The sequence below is a fragment of the Canis aureus genome, chromosome 5, assembly GCF_053574225.1.
Source record: "Canis aureus isolate CA01 chromosome 5, VMU_Caureus_v.1.0, whole genome shotgun sequence".
Classification (NCBI taxonomy): Eukaryota; Metazoa; Chordata; class Mammalia; order Carnivora; family Canidae; genus Canis; species Canis aureus.
In genome coordinates, this window is record NC_135615.1 from 12923725 (window position 1) to 12950725 (window position 27001).

The 27001-nt window shown below is 33.6% G+C and overlaps 1 protein-coding gene across 1 annotated transcript in view; it reads right to left on the reverse strand.

Moving 5' to 3' along the window:
- MALRD1 (MAM and LDL receptor class A domain containing 1) overlaps positions 1-27001 on the reverse strand; it is a 759283-nt gene that overhangs the window by 432118 nt on the left and 300164 nt on the right. Inside the window, 2 exon segments of the mRNA XM_077896425.1 lie at positions 20079-20292; positions 24361-24471. Coding sequence (XP_077752551.1) covers positions 20079-20292; positions 24361-24471 — 325 coding nt within the window.

Here is a 27001-nt window from a genome sequence, read left to right on the forward strand (position 1 = left end):
GGGGAAGAGAAAAGTGTCAGATGAGCCTGGAATAAAAGGATATGATCAAAAAAGTTTGAGTTTTAAACATTTGAAAAGTTTATATAAAATGGTTTATAGTAGGTTTCCATTAGCTAATCTGGAATAAGCTCATAATCAGTATAACTCATGATAATTATAACACCTTGAATGAAATTTAAATCTATGAGCTCATAATATAAATAAAAAGTAAAGATACAAATAAATAGAGTAAAGGCAAAGCTCTTCTTTATAGTAGAAAATCAATTTATGTGGAATGAAGACATAAGAAAATCATCAGTGGGCTATATGATCCAGCAATTCCACTTCTGGGTACAAATAAAAAAAAAACTGAAGTCAGGAACATGAAGACAAAGCTGCACTCTGATGTACATTATGGTATTATTCACAATAGCCGTGATATGGAAACAACCTAAACATATGCTGATGGGAGAACAGATAAAGAAAAAATGGTATTTACATAAAATGGAATATTATTCGGCCATAAAAGGAAATCCTGCCATATTTGGCAACATGGTTGAATTTGGAATATGCTAAGTGAAATAAGTCAGTCACAGAAAGACAAATACTGCATGATTCCACTTATATGAGGTATCTAAAATACTCAAACTCAAAGAAGCAGAGTAGGGATGCCTGGGTGGGCTCAGTGGTTAAGCATGTCTGCCTTTAATTCAGGGCATAATTCCAGAGTCCCGGGATTGAGTCCCACATTGGGTTCCCTGCATGGAGCCTGCTTCTCCCTCTGCCTATGTCTCTGCATCTCTCTTTTTGTGTCTCTCATGAATAAAAAAATAAATCTTAAAAAAGAAAAAAAAAGCAGAGTTGAGTGATGACTGCCAGGAGCTGCATAGAGGGGCAAATGGGAAATTGCTGCTCAATAGGTATAAAGTTTCAGTTATGCATGATGAAAAAGCTCTAGAGATCTGCTGTACAATATAGTGCCCTTAGTCAACAATATTTTGTTCACTTAATTATCTGTTGAGGGTAGATCTCATGTTAAATGTTCTTCCTATGGAAGGAAGGAAAGAAGAAAGAAAATAAATCCTCAGTAGGAGTTAAAACTAGTGGTTGAATGTTTGAAAACCAGGGCAGCATATTTTCATAGTCACCAGTATTTGCATATGAATTATTACTTTTAAAAGATGAATTAATTTATAATAGAGATGTGACTGACTGTACCTTAACCAGTTAATCAAAGTAAATATCAGGTATAGTAGGACAAATTAATACCGGGCTTCCTGATATGATGCCCTGAGAAGGACCTGTGATTGCGTCTATAATATTCTTTTATTTAAAAGATTTATTTATTATTTATTTTGACAGAAAGAGAGAACACGAGTGGGGAGAGCAGCATAGGGAGAGAGAATTTCCAGCAGACACCCCGCTGTGTGGGGAGCCCACCTTGAGATTATGACTCCAGATGAAGTCAGATGCTTAAAGACTGAGTCACCGAGGCACCCCTATATCTGTATTCTTGCTAACACACTGAATATTTTATCTAGTTCTAAGAATTAATGACAGAGAAATAATCAAATCTCTCCCAATGATGTTAATATTTCCATTTTTATTTAATTCTGTCAGGCTTTATTTCATGTACTTTGAAGATCTACACAGACACATTTCTCACATAAGTTCTTGATAACTGACTACATTATCTTAATTTTCCTTTATCATTGTAATTTTTCAATATAAATACTTTTACATTAATTTATATACTATATATATTTGCTGTCTTTAATACAACAGTTTTAAATATAAAGTCAGCAATAGGCTGGAAGTAAAAGGTTGGAAAAATATACACCCAATTGCTGTATCATGTTTTTTAATTGATCGGAAATTTTTGCATTTTAGTTGTAATTGTTTGGCTATTTACATTTGATATAATTAATATTATGACAAGATTTAGATCTTTCATTTTATCTTTTTTTTCTATTTTTTAAAATTATTTTTCCCATGTGTTTTTTATTATCTTCCTCCTGTGTCCTTGTGAACATTTTTAGTATTCCATTTTAATTCTTCTATTAAGTTTTTAACTGCGTCTTTTTATGTTTTAGTGTTGGTCTAATGATTGCATATGAACACTTAAGTATCACTGTCTAGAGTTGATATTGTTCTTCATGCAAAATTTTAAGAATTTTGGTACAGTTTAATTTCACTCACCTCTCGTTCCTAGTGCTATTTTTACCATATTTATCTACATAGGATATAAGAGCCATAAAACAAGTTTTCTTTAGAAAAGTCATGTCTCAAATTAACAAAAGAAAAGAGAAAATGTGGCCTTGTATATTTACCCACAAAATTATTTCTAGTTCTCTTCATTTCTTCCTGCAGGTTCAAGTTTCAATCTGGTGTCATTTACTTTTAGCTTGAAATATATCCTTTAAAACCTTTTATAGGACATGCTGGTTTCACTTATCTAAAAAAATGTCTTTAAAAAAAAGTCTTTATTTTGCCTTAATTTTTGAAGATATTTTCCCTAGATACAAAACTCTATATTGATAGGTCCTCCCCTCCCCCATCTTAGCAATTTAAGTATAATCTTCCAATGTCTTTAGGCCTGGTTTTGGCTTTTGTTTTTCTGACGAGAAAATGATATACTATCAAGTATATGATTATTCTATTTTATATGATTTTTTTCTGGTGTCTTTCAAGATTCTCTCTCTCTCTCTCTCTCTAATTTTTATCAGTTGAATTAGGAGGTACTGAAGTGTAGTGATTTTCATTTGTCTAGATCATCCTAATCATTTTAAGTTGTTTTCCATAGATATGGAAAGGTTTTGATAATTATTTGTTCACATATTTTTCTGCCTCATTTTTACCCATTTCCTTGTGTTGCTTCATTTACATGTAAGTAAGAATATTTGATGGACTCCTGTGGAACTCTAAGGCACTGATCAGACTATTTTCATGTTTTATCTTCCTAATTAGATAATTTCCAATTAGTAGATTTGTCTTGAAGTTCAATTATCTTTCTCCTGTTGTCTCTAATATGCCTTTTAAGTCATCCAGTATATTTTATTTCAGATAATGTACTTTTCAATTCTAGAATTTCCCTTTGGTTCTTTTTTCTGTTATTTTTCCTTTTCTCTTTTTTCTTTACCTCTTCCTCTCCTTCTTGTTTTTCTTCTTCTCACTCTTCATTTTCATTATACCTGTTTATTCATTACAGCTATATTCTTATTTAAATCTTCAAACATATTTGCAATACAATGTAACACATTTGTAATTTGTAATTCCTTTAAATCCCCTGTTTACTAAATCTAAGTTTTCTGTCATCTTGGGTTCAATTTCTTTCTTTTTTTTAAAGATTTTATTTATGTATGTGTGTGTGAGAGAGAGAAAGGACAAGCAGAGGGAAAGGGACACACAGACTACATACCAAATCTGGAGCCTGATGTGGGGCTCACTGCCATGATTCTGTGTTCATGACCTGAGCCAAAATCAAGAACTGGATGCTTAATCAAGTGAACCTACTAGGCACCCTGGGCTCAATTTCTGTTGATTTGTTGTTGTTGTTGTTGTTCTCTCAAATGTATGTTAATTTTCCTATTTCCTTTTTTTTTTTTTTTTTAGATTTTTATTTTATTTATTCATGAGAGACACACAGAGAGAGGCAGAGACACAGGCAGAGGTAGAAGCAGGCTCCATGTAGGGAGCCTGACGTGGGACTTGATCCCGGATCTCCAGGATCACACCCTGGGCTGAAGATGGCGCTAAACCGCTGAGCCACCGGGGCTGCCCTGTTTCTTAATATGTGTAATTCTTTTCTTTTTACTTATATTCTGGAATTGTAGATGATACACTGTAGCATATTTGAGTTATGTCATGTTCCTTAAAAATGTATTATACTTTTTACAGTTAATTCCTGACAGATCTTTCTCATCTAATCAGGCTAAGTTTCATTAATGTTTTGGTTAGATATATGAAAGTTTTCCACTTATCCTAAATTATACCCCTTATTCATAACTTGAGGTCTTATCATGGTCTCCTTTGAATGCTTGAAGTGTTTAGTAATACCTTTAAACACTGGCTGTGTTGGAAATTGAATATGTCTCCAACTTGCATTGCCTTTGGAATAAATATTCTGTCCTCAGCCCTGCACCAAATAGTCTTTCCTTAGAGAGTCTAACTCTTAGATTTTGTGGTTAATACCCACAAAATCTCCTAGGGCAATTGCAGGGACCAATGCCGTTTTCTCAGATAGTCACCCACTTCAGCAGCCAAGAATTCTATTTTCTCTCTCAACTTAGTAACACTGTTATGTTTTAACTCTCCTGCTCTATGATACAAAAATTTCCTCATATAGAAATCTGTGACAATCTTGGGGCAATCAATCCTGGGGCAATCATGAGCTCATCTTTTGTGTTACCATTTCTCAAGAATCACAGCCCTAAGCTACAGATTGTTTAATGATTGAAAACAATGGTCTCATATGTTATGTCCCATTCTATTTGTTTTTGACAAAGGAACAAGAGCAGTAACAGCTTTCCTCTGATAGATGGAAGCACAAGTTCTTCCTTAATATTAATTTATATTCTAATGTCTAAAGTTTTCTTATTCTTTTATTATTGTTTCAATAATAAGCTTTCATAGTACACACACACATTGGTGAGAAATAGAAATCTATCCTCTTCCTCTTCTCTCTAGACACAGACATAGATAGATAGATAGATAGATAGATAGATAGATAGATAGAGAGGTCAATGTAGAAATATGCATCTCTCTTGGTAATAGTATGCAAATATGCATACATCTTTTATGCTACTATGTTTAACCTTTTCATATGTATCTTTAATCATCTTTTACATAAATTGTTTAAACTGTAATTACTTAAATGCATTTTCATTTCTCTTTTATCCTGTAATTATTTAAAGAAGTAAAAAAATTATGTATCTAATTGCCCTGGCATTTTAGCTTAAACTTGAAAATTAATATTTAGTTTTACCACATTTTCAGTAAATAATATGACCTAGTAACTTCTGTAATAAATGTAGTAAATTGTCTCCCAAATCTTGAAAATTTGTAAATGTAATAAATATGATTATAAAATACTTTTAGTGCTCAAAGTTCCATATATAGGTATTAATTTAATGCTATTTATCATACTTTTCAAATACTCTATCCCTTTTTACCTTACAGTTCACCCTTGAACAACACAAGTTTGAACTGTGTAGATCCACTTATACATGGATTTTTTTTCCTATATAATACAGTACTATAAATGTATTTTCATTTATGATTTTCCTCATAACATTTTCTTTCTTTTACCAGCTTTAAATAAAAAATATGTTCATAAAACTTAAAAAAAGGCAGATGTTCAACCAACTGAACCACTCAGGCACCCCTGGTATTAAACTTGTAAGACTCTTAAAAAAATTAAAAATATGTGTTAGTAGACTGTTTATGTTATTAGTAAGGCTCCAGTCAATAGCAAGCTACTAGTGAAATTTAGGTAAAGTAAAAGTTACACAGGGATTTTGAAATGCATATGTGGGTGTGGGTGTGTGAGGGGGTTAGCATCTCTGATACTTGAGTTTTTCAAGGATCAACTGTAATTAATTAGCTAGTTAGTCTGTATGTCTTTTAATCTAATCAGAAAACTAGAGGTATTTTGAAATATGGTTCAACATTTGGATCCTTGTATTTTTCTTGTTATACTGCAAATAGTTTACTTTTATATACTTAGTTATATTTAAGGCAGAAAGCTTCAAAATTACAACTCCATTTTAAATTTCACCTTTTAACATTCAATAATTTTGATTCAGAATTTAAAATTGACTCACCTTTCACTCATCATAAATCTTTGTCCATGTTTTTATTCACTAACATGTCTATACTTATTTAAAGATCACTAATACTCCTTTGGTAAAACTTACTGATTAGTTCTTAATTAATGTAACTCAATTTTAAGTAGTTTAAATACTTTTAATTTTGTGAAAGCCATATTTCCTATATTCTGACTATTATTTGTTTTACATATGCCCTATTGTCTTATCACTGTTATGTATGGTACTAATTTTCATCCTATGTCATATCTACTATTTCCCCTCAATCTTTCATCTCTTTGAACATTTCTTCCCGGTATTCATACCACATGTTGAACATGCATGACATATATAAATTGGTTTTATATGGATTAATGTAATAAAAGCATTTCAGAAGAATGAGATACCTCTGATGTTCTATTTTTTGTTATTTTACTAGTCAACATTTAGGAAATATTGAAAAGCTGGTTATGTCAATAGGGTATGAAACTTTCCTTTGACTCATTCAATATTATTTGGTAATTTGTAGAAGAGATACACATGGAGGTCATAAACTATTCATATTCCACTTCTAGTACATAATAGATTATAATTAATGTAACCTTTTATAATGAGGTGGAACTATTTCTTCTTGGCCCTGTGACTATTTAATTAACAGAACAACAACAACAAAAAAAAAATAACAGAAACAACTCAAAAACACAAACCTAAACTTGTCAACTAACACCAATTCCTAATTATTCTTGGCTGGATGCATTTTCTAACCCTTCAAGAGCCAGTGCCAGTCCTCACTAGTCCTACATAAGCCAAAATGCAGCTTCTTGCCTTCTATTATATGATGTTGTGTCTTACTTCTGGAAAATGACTGTGGGGGGATGAAGAAAATGTAAATCAGCCTTCTTTTGTTCAAATTTTAAGGAGAAAACTCTCTTAAGAAGTTAGATACTATGTTATGTTCTTTAAAACCAAATAGCTTTATATTGACTATGTTACTTAAAATAAAACCAATTTGCCTTTTATTGATGGGTCAAATTCAAAAGCTATATGTAATTTCACTTTCTCTTTTGTATAGATAGAAAAAGCAACTTGATTTTTGAGAAATATTTAGGTAATGGGGAGTGACAGCACCAGGATGACAGCATAGTTTGTTTCTGACTTCACTTCTGCCATAAGAACTATTTAAAAAAAAAAATGACACCATTGCAAGAATCCTAAAACATAGAGGTAAGTGTGAATTAGCCCCTGCATCACAGGGACCACAAGAGACTGTATTAGAAAGATTTAAAAAATTGCTACACATTGACTGCCTTGCCCCTCCCCCAGGTCAGTTCAGCACCACATAGAGAGGTCACCCCTGAGCCTCAGTTCTTCTAGAAGGAAATGAGAAACCAAATGGGACAACAAGAACTTCCCAGCATGGTATGTCATTTCACAGGAGCTCCACAAGGATTGCAGGGAAATATGCAGGGCTCAACAACTGGGAATCACACTGACAGAGAAGCGGAGAGGGGCTTGTAAAAGGCGCAAGGATCTTGGCAGACAGAGTTCATACTTTAAGTGACCAAGGAGTAATTCAAACCAGCAGTTTTACGCATCTGCAGAATCAAGACATTATGCACCCCAAACAGGAAATGTGGAAGATTGCAGATGTGCCTGATTTGGATCCTCAAAGGAGTTTAGCTGGCCCCAGAGACAGGTGTGCCTACAATGAGGCAAGTAGCTGAATCACATCCCCACACTCTGTAGAGTGTGTCTTCTACCACATATGACTAGAAAGACCAGTGATAACTGCTAGAAGCAGTGTGGTCCAGCGCCACCTGAGCTGAGAAGTGAGTGGGTACAAGTGATCATCTCTAGAACAACACCAGTATCAGGCATCAAGTGTCCCCCTGCATTCCCCAGGCAGGGGGATAAATTCATAGTCAAGGCTGAGGGCATATCCTGGCCCTGCTTGACTTAAAGTCTATATAGAAAAAACTAAAGGCCTAGAGAGACCCCTCCCCATTCTAGCCAGACAAGGGAATTCAGACATAGCCCCATCTGCTGTGGAGTGTCTCATGGCCCTATCTGATCAAAGGAACTGTCAAAAATACCTGGAAGCTACATAAGCTAGTGATGCTCAAACCAGGAGACAAGCAGACAAGGCCAACAGTTTAAAGAGCAAAGCCAAAAAAAAAAAAAAAAAAAAAGAGCAAAGCCAGTAGTCCTGTTTGGCCACAGAACCTTGGGTGTAACCTGGCATGGATTAACACAGCAAAGATTTTTATTGGCTTTAACTATTTCTCCTGCTGAGAATCTAGGGTAGAGAATTGAATTCATAGCCCTGCTGAATACTGATTTCAGCATATATGACCAGAGAACCTGCCTTGAGCACATAAGAAGCTGTTTAGTGCAATAAACACCTCTATGAGAGCACAGCTCATGACATCCCCTGTATACAGAGCAAAACTAGTAGTCTCACATGACCAAAAAATTCAGTGCACACTCTGGCCTGATTTGGGTCCCCAAACAAGTAGCCATACAGGTTCTGGGTTCTTATCTGGCTGCTCAGTTAGGGCTGGGAAGCTAATTTATAACCCCACCTACTAAGAAATATAGTACCCACTACCAAAAATCTCATAAACCTCACCAGAGAATCAAAGCAACTGAGGGCCCATAATACAGCCTCACATGTGCAGGGAACCAAGTCAACAGCCCTATCCAATTATTCCCAGCTAGTAGATCAATCCCCTATCTTAGCTCTCAGAGTTCAAACAGTTCTTTCACCAAACATAGACCCCAAGTGTCCAAAGACATTATCAGCAGGCACATCCAGAAACCTGAACTGAGCTGATTAAGGAAAGCACAGCCATCAAACACACATAGACACATACACAGAGAAATTCTATAGTTGAAAAACATAATAACTGAAACATTCAATATAGTTTAAATGCATATTCAATGATACCAAAGAAATAATCAGCAACCTGGAGAATAAGACTTTGGAAATTATCCAGTCAGAGGAACAGAAAAAAAAAATGAAAAAGAATGAAGGAAGCCTATAGGAATATGGAACACAATGAGAAGAAACAATATTTTCATTATGGGAATTCCAGAAAAGGAAGAGAAAGACAAAAAAAATACAGAAAGTATATTTAAAGCAATAATGGCTGAAAACTTCCCAAACCTGGGGAAAGAAATGGTCATTCAGATTCATAACAGCCAAAGGATCCTGAATACATTTGACCTTAATAGAACAAAAATGAAACACAATTTAATTATAATTAAATTGTCAGAGGTCAAACACAAACAAAAAAATATTAAGAACAATAAGAGAATACAGAGAAGCTACAAACAAGGGGAACTACATAAGACGTTGTTGTATTTCTCAAAAGAAACTATTCAGGTCAGGAGAGAATGGAATGACATATGTAACATTTTGGGAAAAAAAATGTCAACCAAGAATCTACACCGAGTAAAGCTTTCTTTCAGAAATGGAGGAGGGGTAAAGATTTCCCCAAACAAGTAAAAAGTGATAGAGTATTACCACCAGATCTGCCTTACAAGAAATGCTAAAGGGAATTGAGTGGATGAAAAAGATTGCTAATTGATAACATAAACACATAACATTATATGTTCTCATTCATTTGGGGAATATAAATAATAGTGAAAGGGAATATAAGGGAAGGGAGAAGAAATGTGTGGGAAATATCAGAAAGGGAGACAGAACGTAAAGACTGCTAACTCTGGGAAACGAACTAGGGGTGGTAGAAGGGGAGGAGGGCGGGGGGTGGGAGTGAATGGGTGACGGGCACTGGGGGTTATTCTGTATGTTAGTAAATTGAACACCAATAAAAAATTAAAAAAAAACAACACATAAAACATAAAAGGTAGTGTAAATCTTACGGCAACAGTAACTATATAATTAAAGTTAGATTCTGCAATATCAAATAATGATGCATAATTCATTTACAACCCTAGTTTAAAAATTTTTTAAAAAGATAGTATAATTACCATAACTACAATAATCTGTTATTCATTACACAATATTTTAAAAACATGTAAATTATGACATAATGACTTAAAATGTAGGAGAGGAAAAAGCAAAAGTGTAGTTTACTAATTCTATAAAAGTTATTTTTAGTTTAAAATAAGGTGTTTAAGAAATTTTATGTAAGCTTCATGGCAACTACAAAGGAAATTCTGTAGTAAAAACACAGGAGACTATGATAATTATGTCAAAGCCTACTGATATCAAGAAGCAGCAAAATAGAAGATATAGCATAAAAACAAAGAACAATGGATCTATAAAATATAAAGAAAGCAATGAACAAAATGTCAATAGGAAGTACTTACCTATAATCATGTAAATCGACTACATTCTCAAACTGAAAGACTAAATGGATTCAAAAGAAAAAAAAAATATCCAACAGAATGCTAAGAGACTCACATTGGCCTTAAAGGCACATAGACTGTGAGTAAAGTGATGGAAAAAGATGTTTCAAGTAAATAGTAACTATTACTAATAATAATATTTTAATAATAATGAGGGATCCCTGGGTGGCGCAGCGGTTTGGCGCCTGCCTTTGGCCCAGGGCGCGATCCTGGAGACCCGGGATCGAATCCCACATCGGGCTCCCGGTGCATGGAGCCTGCTTCTCCCTCTGCCTGTGTCTCTGCCTCTCTCTCTCTCTCTATGTGACTATCATAAATAAATAAAATTAAAAAAAAAATTTAATAATAATGCAGGGGTAGCTATACTTCTATTGGACAAAATAAATTTTGAACTAAAAATGATACGAAAAAGGAAAAGGTCATTTTATAATGATAAGATGGTGAATGCTCAAGAAGATATAACACCAGATATTTATGGGTCCCAAATTACAGCACCTAAATATGTAAAGCAAAACATAGCAGAGATAAAAGGAAAAATAAATAGTAACCCAATAACAGTTGGGAACTTCAATCAATACCATTTCTTAATAATGAATAGATCATACAGAGAATCAATAAGGAAACAATAGACTTCAACAACACTATAGGCCAAATGGACCTAACAAATATATATAGCACATTATATCCAACAATCGCAGAATACACAGTTTTCTTAAGTGGACATAGAGAATTCTCTAGGATAGACCACAAAACAAATTTTAGTGAATCAAGAAGACTGAAGTATCTTCTTTGACCAGGATGACATGACACTAGAAATTAATAGCAAAAGAAAAAACTAGAAAATCCATGAACACATGAAAACACTCTCCTGAACAATCAAAAATTCAAAGAAGAAACTTAAGGGAAAATTAAACTTGAGACCAAAATGGAAACACAATGTACCAGAATATGTGAGACACAGAAAAAGCAGGTCTCAGAGGGAAGTACTTAACACCTATGTTAAGAAACAATAAAATACCAAATAAATAACCAATTTCAAGATTTATCATATAGCTGGCTTTAGTTAACAAACTATGTACTGATAAAGGAATAAAAACTTGGATCAGTAAAACAGAACAGAGAAGCCAGAAATAGCTTTGCACACGTAGAGCCAATACTTGGTAAGGCTACAACAACAGTCAAATGAAGGGATAAAACTCTTGTCAATCATGCTGCAGGAATTAGATAACCATAGGCAGAAAAAATCTTGACCTAAATCTTGCACCTTAAATGAAATTTTTTTTAAATATTATTTATTTATTTATTTATTTATTTATTTATTTATTTATTTATTTATTTTACACATAGAGAGAGAGAGAGGCAGAGACACAGGAGGAGGGAGAAGAAGGCTCCATGCGGGGGAGCCTGACGCGGGACTCGATCCCAGGACTCCAGGATCGTGCCCTGGGCCAAAGGCAGGTGCTAAACCGCTGAGCACCCAGGGATCCCGTCAAATGAAAATTTTAAAAATGAGTCATAAACTTAAATATACAATACAATACTATACAACTTTAACAAGAAAACATAGGGAAAAAAATCTGGGACCTAGGACTTGGTGAAGCATTTTCAGATACAGTATCAAAAGCAAAATCCCTAAAAGGAAAGATCAATAAATAGGATGGTATCAAGATAAAATTCAAATCTGTGCTCTTTTCCTGTGAAGAGAGTGAAAAGACAATCTAAATCCTGGGAGAAAATATTTGCCACTTATTTGTCAAAGGACTTATAGCTCAAATATTTTAAGGAAACAAAAAAACCTTCAAAACTCATCAGTTTAAAAAAATTAAATTAGAAAATAGGCAAAAGACATGAAGAAACATTTTGCCAAAGAGTATATATACATGGTAAAGAAACATAAGATGTTCAACATCACTAGATATCAAGAAAGTGCAGATTAATCCATGACTAGGTATTACTCTACATCAATAAAACAACAAAAATAAAAAGAGTGAAAATACCAAATGCTCATAAAATAGCAGAGAAACCAGATCACTTGTGCATTGTTGGTGGTAATGCAAAAGAACACAGTTGCTCTGAAAAAATAGTACCATAGTCTGTTACACTCATGCCATGGGACATGACTTAGTAATAAGTAAAGAAAAATGACTTATGTACATAACAATTTTGATGGATCATAGGAAGACTATGCTGAATGAAAAAAGTCTCAAATGGTCAGATACTATATGGTTCCATTTTTATTACTTTCTCAAAATGACTAACAATAGACATTGGGAACAAAGTCGTTTCCCAAGGCTCGGAATGGTAGGAGTAAGTGTAACTATAAAGGAGTAGCTCAAGGAAGATCTTTGTGGGGATGGAATATCTTGCTTGCATTACATAATAAAATGAAAATATGCGTGTAATAAAATGCCATAGAACTAAATATGTATATTGAATCAAAGTCAGTTTCCCAGTTTTAATAATTATTCTAGGGTACCAATGCAGGAAATGCATGAAGGGCACACAAGATTTCTTTCTATTACCTTTGCAATATCTGATGAATTTATAATTACTTCAAAATTCGAAGTTAAAAAATTCATATCATTTTCCTATTATCATTGGGTAACATCATTAGGAATTTAATTTCTTTTGTATATCCTTATTCTATCAAGTAATAAATTTTTGAATCAACATCTTCCAGACTGTTTCATAAAACAAATGTTCTGTACAGAATATATTTGTTCCCATACAAAAAAGGGCTTGGGGGATAATCTGGAAAATCCTATTAATAATATCAACTTTTCAAAAATTCACAAAGCACAAATTGATTAAAAGATGCTCTTAACACGTAAATTGTTTCTTTCCTGATAACCATGTGACTTCATAAAATAGAAAATAATACCCTAGCACCTATTACTTAAAACATTGGGTTAGTGAGAGCAGGGACTGGGATTAGTAATTTTGCAAAGACTATGAGAGCTTTCTGAGCTCCACTCACTCGGCTCCAGTCTACAGTGATGAATTTCTGATGCTCAAGACAGTTGATCCTTCACCAGAAGTCTTTTTTTTTTTTTTTTTGACATTATACCTGGCCTACTTTCTCACATAATCTCCCAAAGAAAACAAAAGCTATTCACAGGCTATGATTAATAAAGTCGCTAAAAAACATACCAGCTATTTTCAAGGTGATGTATTACTTTTGAAAACTCATGCTGAGATTAGTATTTTATATATAACTAAATTATCCCCACTTGTCCCCTCCAAAAGTGATTTGTACTTATTTTAATTCTCATTCCTAATATGAATGTTTATGTATCTCTTTTACTAGAGAGGGAGTCCACAGTTATTTAGGTAACATCTTGTTTTTGTATGTTTATACTCCAAGGCCACTTAGATCAGAGGTACCCAGTGTTTATCAAATAAATAAAAGTACATGTCGTATATGCAAGGGTTAATTCCAAAATGCTTGGTTGGACTTTATATGATTATTGACAAAGAAGGAAGTAATTATCTAGGTCAGTGGTATTCAGTGATGTGCATTACTGCACTGTTGCCCTCCAACTGGGGGACCCTATTCTTTGAATTTCATTTTTGCCACAACTGAGCACAAATTCTGATATGCTAAAAAGTTTCAGATGGAACACTGAACTCGATATGGTAGGGAAGTAATATACAGAATTTTACAATGAGCGAAAAGTAAAATATATATAATAGTATCATGCCATACCTTTTCATTCCCCAAAATTCACCTGTTTACTAAAAAATGAGAGATTTCTGCTATAACAAATGAGAGAAGGCAGTCAGGGTATAAATAAGTCAACAAAAAATCCTGAAGGATACCTATGTCAGGAAATTATAGTTACACATTTATAGAAACCAAAGGACGATGCTATTGACATAGTGATAATATAGAAGATACTGTGTTTTCATTATTGCTGACTTTTTAAATATTTTTGTTTTCAAAATTTCAGGCACAAATATCTGATTTGTCTTAATCTATTTTTTTCATTCTTTATTCAAATATCAATTTGAATATTATTTTTTCAGATAGCAATTTCTCAATGAGGATGACTCTGCCCTATTTAAAACTAGAGCCACCATTCCAAATATTTTCTTTCCTACTTTTCATTATTACATTTTGCTAGAGCACTTACCAATTATGAGATATATTGTGTCATTTCACTTATTTTATTTATGTTTGTGTCACTTTGCACCACCACCAACCACAATGAAAGATCCTTGAAAGCAGGAAATTTGTCTACATTGTTCACTATATCCAAATAATTAGAACAAATGCTGGTACATAATAGATGTTGAATAAATATTGCTGCATGAATAAATGTTCTTTTAAAATTTTTTCTTAATACATCCAAAAAATTATGTCTGGTAATCAAATATGCATACCCACTAAACCTTGACTTCAATATAACTGTATTAATTAAACAATTCAAGAAGATATATGCAGAACGATTTTCTTTTAATTTAAAAATTAACTATTGGGGATCCCTGGGTGGCGCAGCGGTTTAGCGCGCCTTTGGCCCAGGGCGCGATCCTGGAGACCCGGGATCGAATCCCACGTCGGGCTCCCTGCATGGAGCCTGCTTCTCCCTCTGCCTGTGTCTCTGCCTCTCTCTCTCTCTCTGTGATGACTATCATAAATAAATAAAAATTAAAAAATTAAAAAAAAATTAACTATTGCCAGTGATTGAAAGCCTGATATGAGTGCATGTGCCATTAAGGAAATAAAGAATAAAATAAGAGCTGTCCTTTCACCAGACAATGTTTTCAGAATTTTGTATTGTTTTGATTAGTGCTTCTCAAATTTTAATGCACGCATGAGTCACTGGAGGATGTTGTTAAAATGCAGTTTATAATTCTGGAGTGGTTACTGAATTCTTTTTTTTTTTATTTTTAATTCTTTTTCATTTTATTTTATTTTTAATATTTTATTTATTCATGAGAGACACCGAGAAAGAGAGGCAGAGACACAGGCAGAGGGAGAAGCAGGCTCCCCAGGCAGGGAGCCTGACATGGGACTTGATCCCAAGTTTCCAGGATCAGGCTCTGGGCTGAAGGCGGTGCTAAACCGCTGAGCCACCCAGGCTGCCCTGGTTACTGAATTCTAAGAGCTGTTTACACATGGGCCCAGATTTGAGTAGCTGAGTTTAGATATTTTTTTAACAATGTTAAATTGCACACTAATATTTCTAAAACCTGATATTTTGAGGAATATTTTATTCAGTAGAAAAAATGTGCTTTAAAATATTTTTAATGACTCAAATAAGACTATTTAGTAAATGAGTAAAAGAGCATGCTATATTGTTTATCAAATGTCCTTTCACCAAAAGGGAACCCTAAATAAACTATGGTCTGTGAAGAATGACTGCACATCCAAGTAGGGTCATTGATTGTAACAAATCACCACTCTGTTGGGGGAAACTGATGGTAGGCAAGGTTGTAGGTGTATGGGAGCTCTGATTTCCTGTGAACCTGAAACTCCCTTTAAATACAGTCTATTGGGATGCCTGGGTGGCTCAGTGGTTGAGTCTGCCTTCAGCCCTGGATGTGATCCTGGGTCCCGGGGAGAGAGCCTACTTCTCTCTCTGCCTATGTCTCTGCCTCTCTCTCTGTCTCTCTCATAAATAAATACATAAAATTTAAAAAAAAAAAAAAAAAGGTCTACCAAAAGTAAAATAAAAATGACAACCTACAGAATGAGAAAAATATATTTGCAAGTCATATATTTGATAAGAGCTTTTCAGATCTAAAATATATAAAAAACTCCTATAACTCAACAACAAAAGACAAACCATCCACTAAAGAGATGGGGAAAGGATTTCCATAGACATTTCTCCTAAAAAGTATACAAACAGATAGTAAGTGCAAGAAAAGATGCTTAACATTATTTGTCAATAGGGAATGGCAAATCAAAACAACAATGTGATTCTCCATTCTATAACACACTAGGATGGTTAAGCTATTTTAAAAATAATTATAAGAAGGAAAATAAGTAACAAGTGTTGGCTAGGTCCCAGACCTCATCCAAGGATTTGCTAAATATCTGTCCTCCTGGCCTGTTCTTACCATGCTTCTTAACTTTGTGATTTGCCCTCTCTCCATTTATGGTCTCCCTCAACTTACTCTGTATTTTCACATAGCACTTGTCACCTTTTAACAAACTCTATAATGTACTTTATAGACAAAGGGGGTAGATGGAAAGGGGGGAGAGAGAGATTTTGTGATTAAATCTAGAATATGGGAAAAAACATTTTTGTCTGTCTCATTTACTGATGTATACTAGGTGCCTCCAACATTGCTTAATATGTAATTTCTTAATAAATATGTGTTAAATTTATTTGCTCTCTTTTCTCTACCTCCTGTGATCATTTTTGACAGGGTTTTAAAATTTTATGTCTTTCCAAACCCTGTCTTATATCTATATTCTATTCCAATAATTTGCACTATTAGCTAATTAGTTTCTAATGGAAGTCTTTTATTTAGGATATAAATTTAGGATATTTATTTGGGACATAAATTTTTCTCTAAGCACTCACTTAGCTAAATCTCACAAGCTTTTTATGCATTGTTTTTATTATTATTTATTTAAAATATTTTCTAGTTTTATTGAATTCTTTTGGAGGGGTGGGCATAGGTTATTAAAAGTGTGTTTCTCCTAACCTAATAGGTATTTTCCAGCTTTTGTTTTCTAATGGATTTCCAGCCTAATTAAAAAGACATAATGTGTCACTTTAATCCATTTTAAATTATTGACATTTCCTTACTGTTTAATAATATAATATCTCTTTTTTGGTAAATATTCTATGTATGTTTCAAAAGAATAGATATCTGCAGATGGTAAATACAGGGTTACATTTGCCCATTACTTACTAATTATGTTGACTAAATATCTACCATCCTTACTAATCATGGTATAGAATTAAACTATTTTCAGTATGCCTGAGACATTCTTAATTGTGTATGAACAATAAATACGATAATTAGAATATATGGTGAAACAAAAAATATGGTTGCTTTCCAAAGAAGCCTGTATATCATTGGCAAAGATATGTTCAAATAGGATTTTAGAGTTATCAGACATACATATCATTTTCCTGTTGACTGTGCTTCATATTTTAGAAATAGTACTTATATAATAAAGCCAAAAATAATATTTTAATTTTTCTGCCAGATTTTGTTTTCAGAGTCTATACCAATCTGTGGAAAATTAAAGCTGCAGGTATTTCCATTTTAGAAAAGATTATTTTCTCATTTTCTATCAGAGACAATCCATTTCTTTAAAAGGAATTTTAAATTACTTCTGTTATTCTTCCATGGTGTATTTCTACCTAATGATATTTCAGAATGTTTTCTTAGAAGCATGATATTAAATCAGTCTTTATTTAGAATTCTCAAAAAATCAAAGAACGAAAACTCCAAGCACTATGGAAGTTAAGGTTAAATTTTTTATTGATTGCCACTCAAATTTCTGAAATCAGTTGCTACGGTAATTTTTAAGATTTTTCCCCCTTCCTATTCTTCTTGATCTATTTAGGGCATCAAAGTTTAAGAATATATACAGGATAATAAATTCATAGACCATATGTTAACAACTCTATAATTAAAACATTTAAAACTATAGAATGGGAACATACGTAAATTTTTAAAAATACATAATAAAAATAAGCAATGCTATTAAAAAAAATCATACTAATGCATGTGAACCACTATCAAAATGTGGGTTTCTTTTTAAGGTCTAGTGTCATGTTGTTATTTGTTCTAACAAGCTGAAAAGTTGTGTTTTATCTATATATCTGGAAGTAATTCAGCTTTCTTGCTTCAGTATTACTGATATGAGAAACCCCACTCAAAACTTAAGGGTGATTTGGTAATCAATTCACCAAAAAGCATGTTCTGGTGCAACTTTCCTTCCAAAATTTTAACATTACTTTTACAATTTTTTCATACAAAAGAACCACCAGTATTATGCTAAGTGAATTAAGTAAGAGCAAGACAAATACCACATGATTTATATGTGGAATCAAAAAAAAAAAAAAAACAACTAAACTAAACTAAACAAATGAATAAACAAACAAAAAGCAGAATAAAACCCATAAATACTGAGAAACTGATGGTTGCTGGAGTGTAAGGGGATGGAGGATGAGTAAAATGAAGAAGGGGAGTGGGAGACACAGGTTTGCCATAGGGAATAAATAAATCATGGGGATGAAAAATACAGCATAGGGACTATAGTCAATGGTAATGTAATTGCATTGTATGGTAACAGATGGGAGCTACACTTGTGGTGAGCACAGCATTATGTACAGAGCTGCTGAATCACAATGTTGTACACCAGCAATTAATGTAACATTGTGTGTCAACTATCCTCCAGAAGAAGGAACTACTAAGACAGTAAGTTCCCATACATTACAGACTCTCCTACCACATCAGCACTCTTTCCTAAATACAGACAAAGCATTTCTAGAAATAGTTACAAACTTAGAACCTAAATACAAAGAGCGGCAGGAAAACTTAATCATAAATAAATCGATACATTCAATACTGAAAAATTGCATTGAATTTTATCTGGGGAAATTTTATCTATTTTTACATAAAAAATAAAATTCAAAATAATAATATCTGCTCTATTTGACTGATAACCTAATAGATTTGTGATACTGAAGTGAAAATGGCAATGAAGAAACTGTAAAATCATTTAATGCAGAAAGTAACTAAACATGCAGCAGAAAATATAAGGTAAAGGTAAATATTAATTCAGAATTCAAGATCAGCTGAATATTTTTGCTTGGTTCACATGGGCTAATAACAGATACTGTAAAAAAATAATCTGCAACTGAAGGGACAGTTACTGGATATAAATAGAATTTCTATATCTGTAACTTTTTTTTATATCTTAAAATTCAGTTATACACAGAGGTGGTATAGTAGCTTCAACAAAGCAGGAAATCATAAAGTCCTTGTTTCTAGGACCAACTCTGAAAACACCGGTCTTAAGAACTTTGACAAAATTGTAACCACTTCTGTTGGCAGCTTCATCGGTATAATATACACCAAGAGTGTCTGTCCCCCTAACCCCTCAGGGTTTCTGTGAAGATCAAGCAGACAGTAGTAGTAAATTAGAGGACTTTGAAAGTTAAAAGTTCTATACAAATGAGAGCTCTTAATTTACTGAAGACATTCTTGATATTCCAGACTTGGTTCAACAACAACAGCAGCTCAGACTAAAATATTCTTGCTCAGAAATTATTCCTGGTAAGTGGAATAATTTGTCAACCTTCATTTCAACAATCTGTATTCATCTCATTTGCCATGAAATGAGGCAATAACTGGACTGTGCTGCACAATTTACAGACTTACACAAACGAGCATATATGGCCCATTTAGCTAAGGATATTTTAATCGTGCTGTTTATTATGAGTTGATCTCCTATAATAATATATCAGCTGATATGTATTTCCTTTAGAAGATGACCTTGTTTAATAGATTACCTAGGTATTTTTTTTAACATTTATCACATCTCATAATTTACACAAAGGAATGATAACTCTCTAAAATGCACCAAGCATAGAAACCTATTAACCCTGCATGAATTGGCTATGGTGGATGTTTTGCTTGTCTTTTTTTCCAAAACTTTCTTTCATATGAAAAATACTTGTTTTCTTCTGTTTGTCTTTGAAGACACCTGTTTTCCAATTTATTGCCAATTATCTCACACACACCAAGACACCAAGTTTTAAATGAATTTCAGTTCTAAAGTTAAGTACTGAGAAAAGAAAGAAATGTATTTAAATAGGTAAATTATCTTACCTGCCTTGGCTGCTGAGCTATACATACTTTGTATGCTTCAGCAATTAACACACCACATGCAGTGTAAGGTTGTAGGAAACAAAGGCAAAAGTAAGGAAATAGAAAACTTCCACTTACTGCAAATGAAAGCAGTCTCATCTGAATTATCAGCACAATCATTCACAAAATCACACAGCTTATCCTTCACAATGCAATGCTTGTTTGCACACATGAATTCTTGAGCAGTACACTTTCTGTCTGAGCTAAGTAGAGGGGAACAATCTTGAAAGGAAATATCATCCACTGCTACATCTCCCATGTAACTGATACCACGCTTTGCCCTAAAGACAATCTTTAAAAAAACGGAAGGAAAGAAAGAAAGAAATCCAATTTCAGTTGAAACATCCAAGAATTCAAAATTTGAGGCAAACATTAAATATATGGCATAAGGTTTGAATTTAATAAAAATATTCCCAAAATGAAATGACCCAAGATGTTTGAGGGTCATCCAACAGATGTGGGAGAGGCAACACCACTGCCTCTTGTCTAGATTTTTAGGGCAGGTGGCATAGAAAACCTGCAGGAGCCGCCAACCTACCAATGCTGCAGCTCTCTCATCCAAAACAGTCCCACTTCACTACTTAGAGCCTCATCTCCTATGGGAGGAAGGAGGCCAACTGGCTGACAGAGCATACTAAGAGAAAGAGATGCAAGTACATCTTTTTTTTTTGGCCAATTTTTTTTTTTGCCACTCCTCAGGTCTGTCCACCCCAACCATGTGAAAGTGAAGATATTGAACCTCAATTCCATGAGGTATTTTTAATTACCCACATCTTTGGAGTTAAAATTATTTTAATTTCCCTTTAACTAAAGTATGTATGAACAATATTCTCCTATGTGTCCTGTTGTTCAGTGAAATCCCACTTACATGGACTCCAAAAAAAAATGATAAATAATTAAAAGTAATAACAAGAGTTGTTAAAATGTTTACAAATTTCATCTTCAATTTGTAACATTACCAATGCATGGAAGAACAAATAACACTGTTTTACAGAACACCAGAAGTCATAATTGTTTAGTTTTAAATTTCTAAGTGAAATTAATTCAGAATGTTTCTATTAATTTTCTGCATGCCATCTGTATTTGTGTATTAACATAAGAAATATTTTTATTTAAATTCAATTAGCCAACACATATAGTACATCATTAGTTTCAGATGTAGTATTCCAATAATTCATCAGCAGTGTATAATACCCAGTGTTCATCACATCACGTGCCCTTCTTAATACATTTTAAATTAAATTTAGAACAATTCGAAATGAGTTAACAAGGAATATAGATTTACTTCAGTGATTTTACACAAATATGTATTGTTCAAGCTCCCAAACACCTTTTGACAAAATCTAAACTTTTTTCTTGAAAGAATTACAATTTTTTCCTTAAGATGTATTATGCTTTTATGTGACTGTTTGAAAACCTATGTGTTTTCCTTTTAAGATGAGATAATGGAATAATTGAAAATCATGCCTCTCAAATTATGAAAACCAAAACAAAAAATGCAATTTTTATGTAAATGAGCATAGCAAATTTACATAAGTTGTTCTTCATAAGAGATATGCTGGTAAGACCAATAAATTTGATAGAGTGAGAGGTTGAAAGTCATTATGAAGTAAAACTAGACAGAGTAAGGACTACAATGTTCTTATAAGGAAACACTGATAAACTGCAAAGGGTACTCTATTTTCTGGATGTATCTAAACATTTAAACACATGATACAATGTTCTGTGAAAAGGAAATTAGATAATAAGTATTTCCTTATTACTTTGTCTATGTGCAATCCTATAGATGTACTCTCAGGTACCTACCATGTCCAAACGATCAAATCATTGCTTATATCCCAACGTTCCATAAAATCTTGGTTACGATTCCATGGGCTTTAGTACTGAATGTGATTACACTTTTTTAAAAGTATAATTGTATGTTTTCAGTAGAATAAAGGCAGGATCAATTATTTTGGAAAAATCTGAGGAACAATATGGCACAGTGTTTGGATTATGGACTTGTAGATGAACTGTCTAGGCTTAAAGTCCATCTATGCCATTTTGTAGTATGCAACGAGAGCAAGTTCCTTAATATACTGGTCTTTCTGTATTCTGATCTATAAAAGGGGGATAATTATCATATAATTACTATCAAAACTAAGGAGTAAGTATTTCAAATTCATAGAATAGTACTTAGCACTTACTAAGTTCTATGTACATGCCTGCTCTAGTCATGCAAAATAATTAAATACTCTAAGTTTGAGGGCTCTCAAATAAAAGTGAAAACTACTCAGTGCTGATTCTACATATAATTCCTAAAAATATCTTATGCTCAAGGGATAGAGGTATTCCTTTTTCTGAGGTAAAAGGGAATGATACTATGAAAATAGAAGAATCACAGACAGTATGCCTGGCTCATCAACTCTATCTCCAATACATAGTAATGAGCTTTGCACATAGTAGGTGCTTATTAAGTTTGTATTGAAGGAATGAGTGAATCACAAAAAATATTAAATATTTACAAGCCATCTGATTTTAAGATTCAAATAAGAGTTCTCTTTACTCAAATTTCAATATATGAAAAAGTAAATTTCAGAAAGGCTAAATTAACCAAGTAATTAATAATTGATTCCTCCTGCTGAAATTCCCCCTTAATGTTATTTTGAACATAATTTTACCATACAAATATTCTACTTGCACAGACATAGTTAAGAATTCACTGCCTGGGGTAGAAGCCTATGTCTGGTAGCAGGAAAACCTACTTGTTCTTGCTGAGGTTTCTTCTACCCTCAGTTAAAAGATCTCAGAGACTGAACAGATGGAATCATGTTAATAACAAATTTCATATTGTTCAATTTGAAATTTCAGTCTAATAATTACATCTTCAGGGTGAACTTATTTCTTTTTTTTTTTTTTTAATTTTTTATTTATTTATGATAGTCACACAGAGAGAGAGAGAGGCAGAGACACAGGCAGAGGGAGAAGCAGGCTCCATGCACCGGGAGCCCGACGTGGGATTCGATCCCGGGTCTCCAGGATCAGGCCCTGGGCCAAAGGCAGGCGCCAAACCGCGGCGCCACCCAGGGATCCCAACTTATTTCTTATCAATTTCCTAAATTATCCACAAATGACCCATAAGAAAACTGGACTCAAGTGAGAAGTCCAAAAACATATGGAATTTATTACACCTACTATTCCAAGAAATTAGGGACAATGATATATCAATGTATTTTTTTAAAGATTTTATTTATTCATGAGAGACACACAGGGAGGCAGAAACAGGCAGAGGGAGAAGATTTCCCACAAGGGAGCCTCATGTGGGACTCGATCCCAGGACCCCGGGATCATGACCTGAGCCAAAGGCAGAGGCTCACCACTGAGCCACCCAGGTGCTCCATGTATTGATGTCTTTACGCAGAGGGAGCTAGCCCGTGCTTCCACTGGAATTGAGAGGGGCTGATCTATCCAGCACATAACTATAGATAGTTACTGAATATTCACAGTAAAACTGGCTACTATTTCTGCATATACAGAGGACTGGAAATGCAATAATTAGTCAAGATATATCTTCTATCTAGAGGTAAATGGTTCTAAACTCACGAAATTAAGCCCTGAGCAATTAAGACTAAGAAAATGTTCCCCAGTATAAATGGGTAACTGAATTCTGAATTCTCCTTCTCCTGATACAAATCTTAAAAATTTTAATCATTAACCCTCATTTTCCAAAAAAATGCCAAACACACACACACACACATCCATGAGTTATTTTCCTGATAATCCATAAAAAACAAAATCCATACCAATTACCTTGGCATGTAATTATCTTCAATTTAAGCATTTTAATCTATGTACTACTTCTTCTTATTTTAAATTGTTAGATACGTATAAGTCTTATCCTCCTAATATTACTGTAATATACACAGAGACAAATACAGCGGCACACAATTTGGTCCCTCCCCAAATATTTTTGAATTAGGTAAATCTATTACCTCTAGTAAGGTTTAACCACATAATGTGCTTTTAAAAGTCTGTCTTGTAATTAGTTTTTAAATAAATTAACATAATTAATCCACAGTCTCCAAGAATATGTCCGTAAAATCAAGGGAGGTGTTCTTTCTATGAGGGAGGCTGATTGTGAAGTGGAGCATGGTTGGCATTAAAATTACATATTCCTAGAATATGGTTGTCTGGTTGGGAGAAATTAGAACATCTAGAACTGAATTCCTTATGGACATGCTCCATGGAGTGTTAGGCATTCATATAACACATCAGGAAGGGAATGGGAGGACCAGAAGACTATGAGTGGAGGAAATAAAGTAGGATTATAGGGGAAAAAGCAACAAAACTCCCTCATCACCCAACTGTTTGGATTACAAACCTGTATATGTGATTGAACACCTAAAAACACTTCTACTTTCTTCCACCATGCACCTTGCTGTCCTATTTGAGCTCACAATTTAGAAGTAACATTGTCTTTCTTGCTGAGTACCTATAGGGATAAATCAAGTAAGAGATGTTAAAATATTTGGTCTTGATAAATTTTAAACATTCAGAACTTGCCCAGTGATTTTTAAAAACATTTTATTTATTTTTTTTAAAGATTTATTTATTTATTCATTCAGAGAAAGCGAGAGAGAGGCAGAGACAGGCAGAGGGATAAGCAGGCTCCATGCAGGAATCCTGATGTGGGACTCGATCCCAGGTCCCCAGGATCACACCCCGGGCTGCAGGCAATGCTAAACAGCTGCGCCACAGGGGCTGCCCTTAAAAACATTTTAATATCAACATGAAGTCCCTTAGAGAAAAGTGGGGACAGTTTTCATGAGATACCTTTGTTTTCTATACAGCAGGGTATCTCCAGGATACCTCACAAGCTTTGTGTAATAAAGGTGTACTTGAGAATCTGCCAGTCAAGTCCAACAGGTCTAGGCATCATTTAATTAATTCTTAACTACATTAGCTTAAAAAAAAATGACAGAAGTAACAACTGAAATTTTACATATTCAATAATATTCATGAAGTTGAATAGAAAGCACTTATTACTGCCTAAAACATTTTTCTGAGGATGACTTTCTTTCCTCATCCTTCTGGGTTCAGTGGAGACAGTGGTATTACAATGGGAGCCCATTCACTTTTAACAGCACTCCTGGGTGGTCTTAGTGGGCACTGACTCACACTGTTATAGTTAAGATGCTTCTACCAGAGAGCCTTGAAACCTCGAATTCTCAGTACTATAACCTTATTCTAAAGAGAAATTCTGATTAGTCTCAGCAGACAAATTATTCTGGCTCTCCTTTTAGAATGCTACAAACTGAACCAACGAGAGGGTAACTGAAGAGAATAGGGAATAGCAGAACAATTCTACACTTTAAAGTAACTGACTTAGATGGCTTACTTAATTATTTCACAGCACTACATTTTAAAAATACAATGTGTACAACCCAAAGAATCGTTCTGATAAAGGGTTCGTGAAGGTTTTGACTTTGCAAAGTGAAGGTAACTTTTAATGGTTTTATTATCTATTTTCAATTAAATTCAAATAGCTATTTGATTGGAGCATAATTAACATTCAAACTGTTAATTTTATAGAAGTAGAGTTTCTAGACCCTTTAGAATCCCTAGGTAATATGAAGCTAACAAAAATATCACCATGGTTTTAGTCTTTATAATTTAAGTTAAAATAACCTGCTTGTATCAAAGTAAAAAAATATATAATTTCTAAAAAATCAAAAACTAGTTTTTGATGAATACTTTTAAAAAGCATGGGAAATAGATCTTTGTATGAATACCATTCTACATATAAATGGCTAAGGAAAATGTGTTCATACACAAAAATAAGGATCACATACATTATCATTTTAAGTATTTGATAAATAATTACTTATAACATTTCAATAATATTTTCTAATTTTTTACCCAGTAATACAAAATTGTACCTGAAAAAAGAATTAATCTTAACCACAAAATGTGCCAGTTAAATAATTCTCTTTTTCTGATGAAAATCCTATAGTAAGCTGTATTGAATATTTGCCAAAAAAAGCCAATGTAAAACAAATGATAAACTATAACTTTAATCCATAAGACTATTGGATGTTTTTAGTTTATCAAACATGCACACATACTTATAATGCAAATGTACTTTTAAATCACTATTGGTAAGGAGTCTCACAATAAAGAAGATAATTTCCTAAAACTAATAAGTTAATTTAATATATTTCCAAGTTAAAAAAAAAACAGCATTTGGGAACTATGTTTATCTATAACTTGTTTGTAAAAATAAGTATTTAATAGAGCCAGGAAAAACTTAGAATAAGACAGTAATAAAATGAAGAGACAAAGCAAATAATAAAAAAATTATAATCAAGGTACAGGGGAAAAAGTGGTTGAGCAGCTGGCCTGCAATCTGTGTCTCTTTTTTTTTGGTGGGGGGGGGCAGGTAGGTGACCTACCTGTAATCTCTTTGCAAATATGCTTTATGTAGACATCTTCGCTAATAAATTAATGGTGTTTGATAAGGGGGGAGAACCCTTTGCTATGCCTGCATTTAGCAAGATATTCCTGGTCTGAAACTTCTCATGGTAAACAACTGTAGAATTTTGGGATTGATCTTTCAGACATGGCTTCCTGGAAAATGCTACATGAAATAGTACAAATGGAGATGTTTGACAACTGAGCTGGCTTGTTCTGTGTAAATGATGCATCTATACATATTACTTAAAATCCCATATATTATATAAGGCATGTCCAATATGAGAGAACAGGATCTAGGGACCTGTACTGAGACTCTAGAACCTCTCTCTGTTTTGCCTGTATAACTTGGTCTTCTAAAAGAAACCAGGAATCCTGGATAAAGTTAACTCCAGGGATAACACAAGATAAAAATGAATCTGGGACATCTTGGATAGAAAGCAAGAAAAGGCTCAAAAATTGATGGGATTGTTAAAGAGACAGAAGTCAGCTTAAAGGGTCTCCTATGAGCAAATCTGGGGCAATTTAAGACACAATTAACTAATAATAAT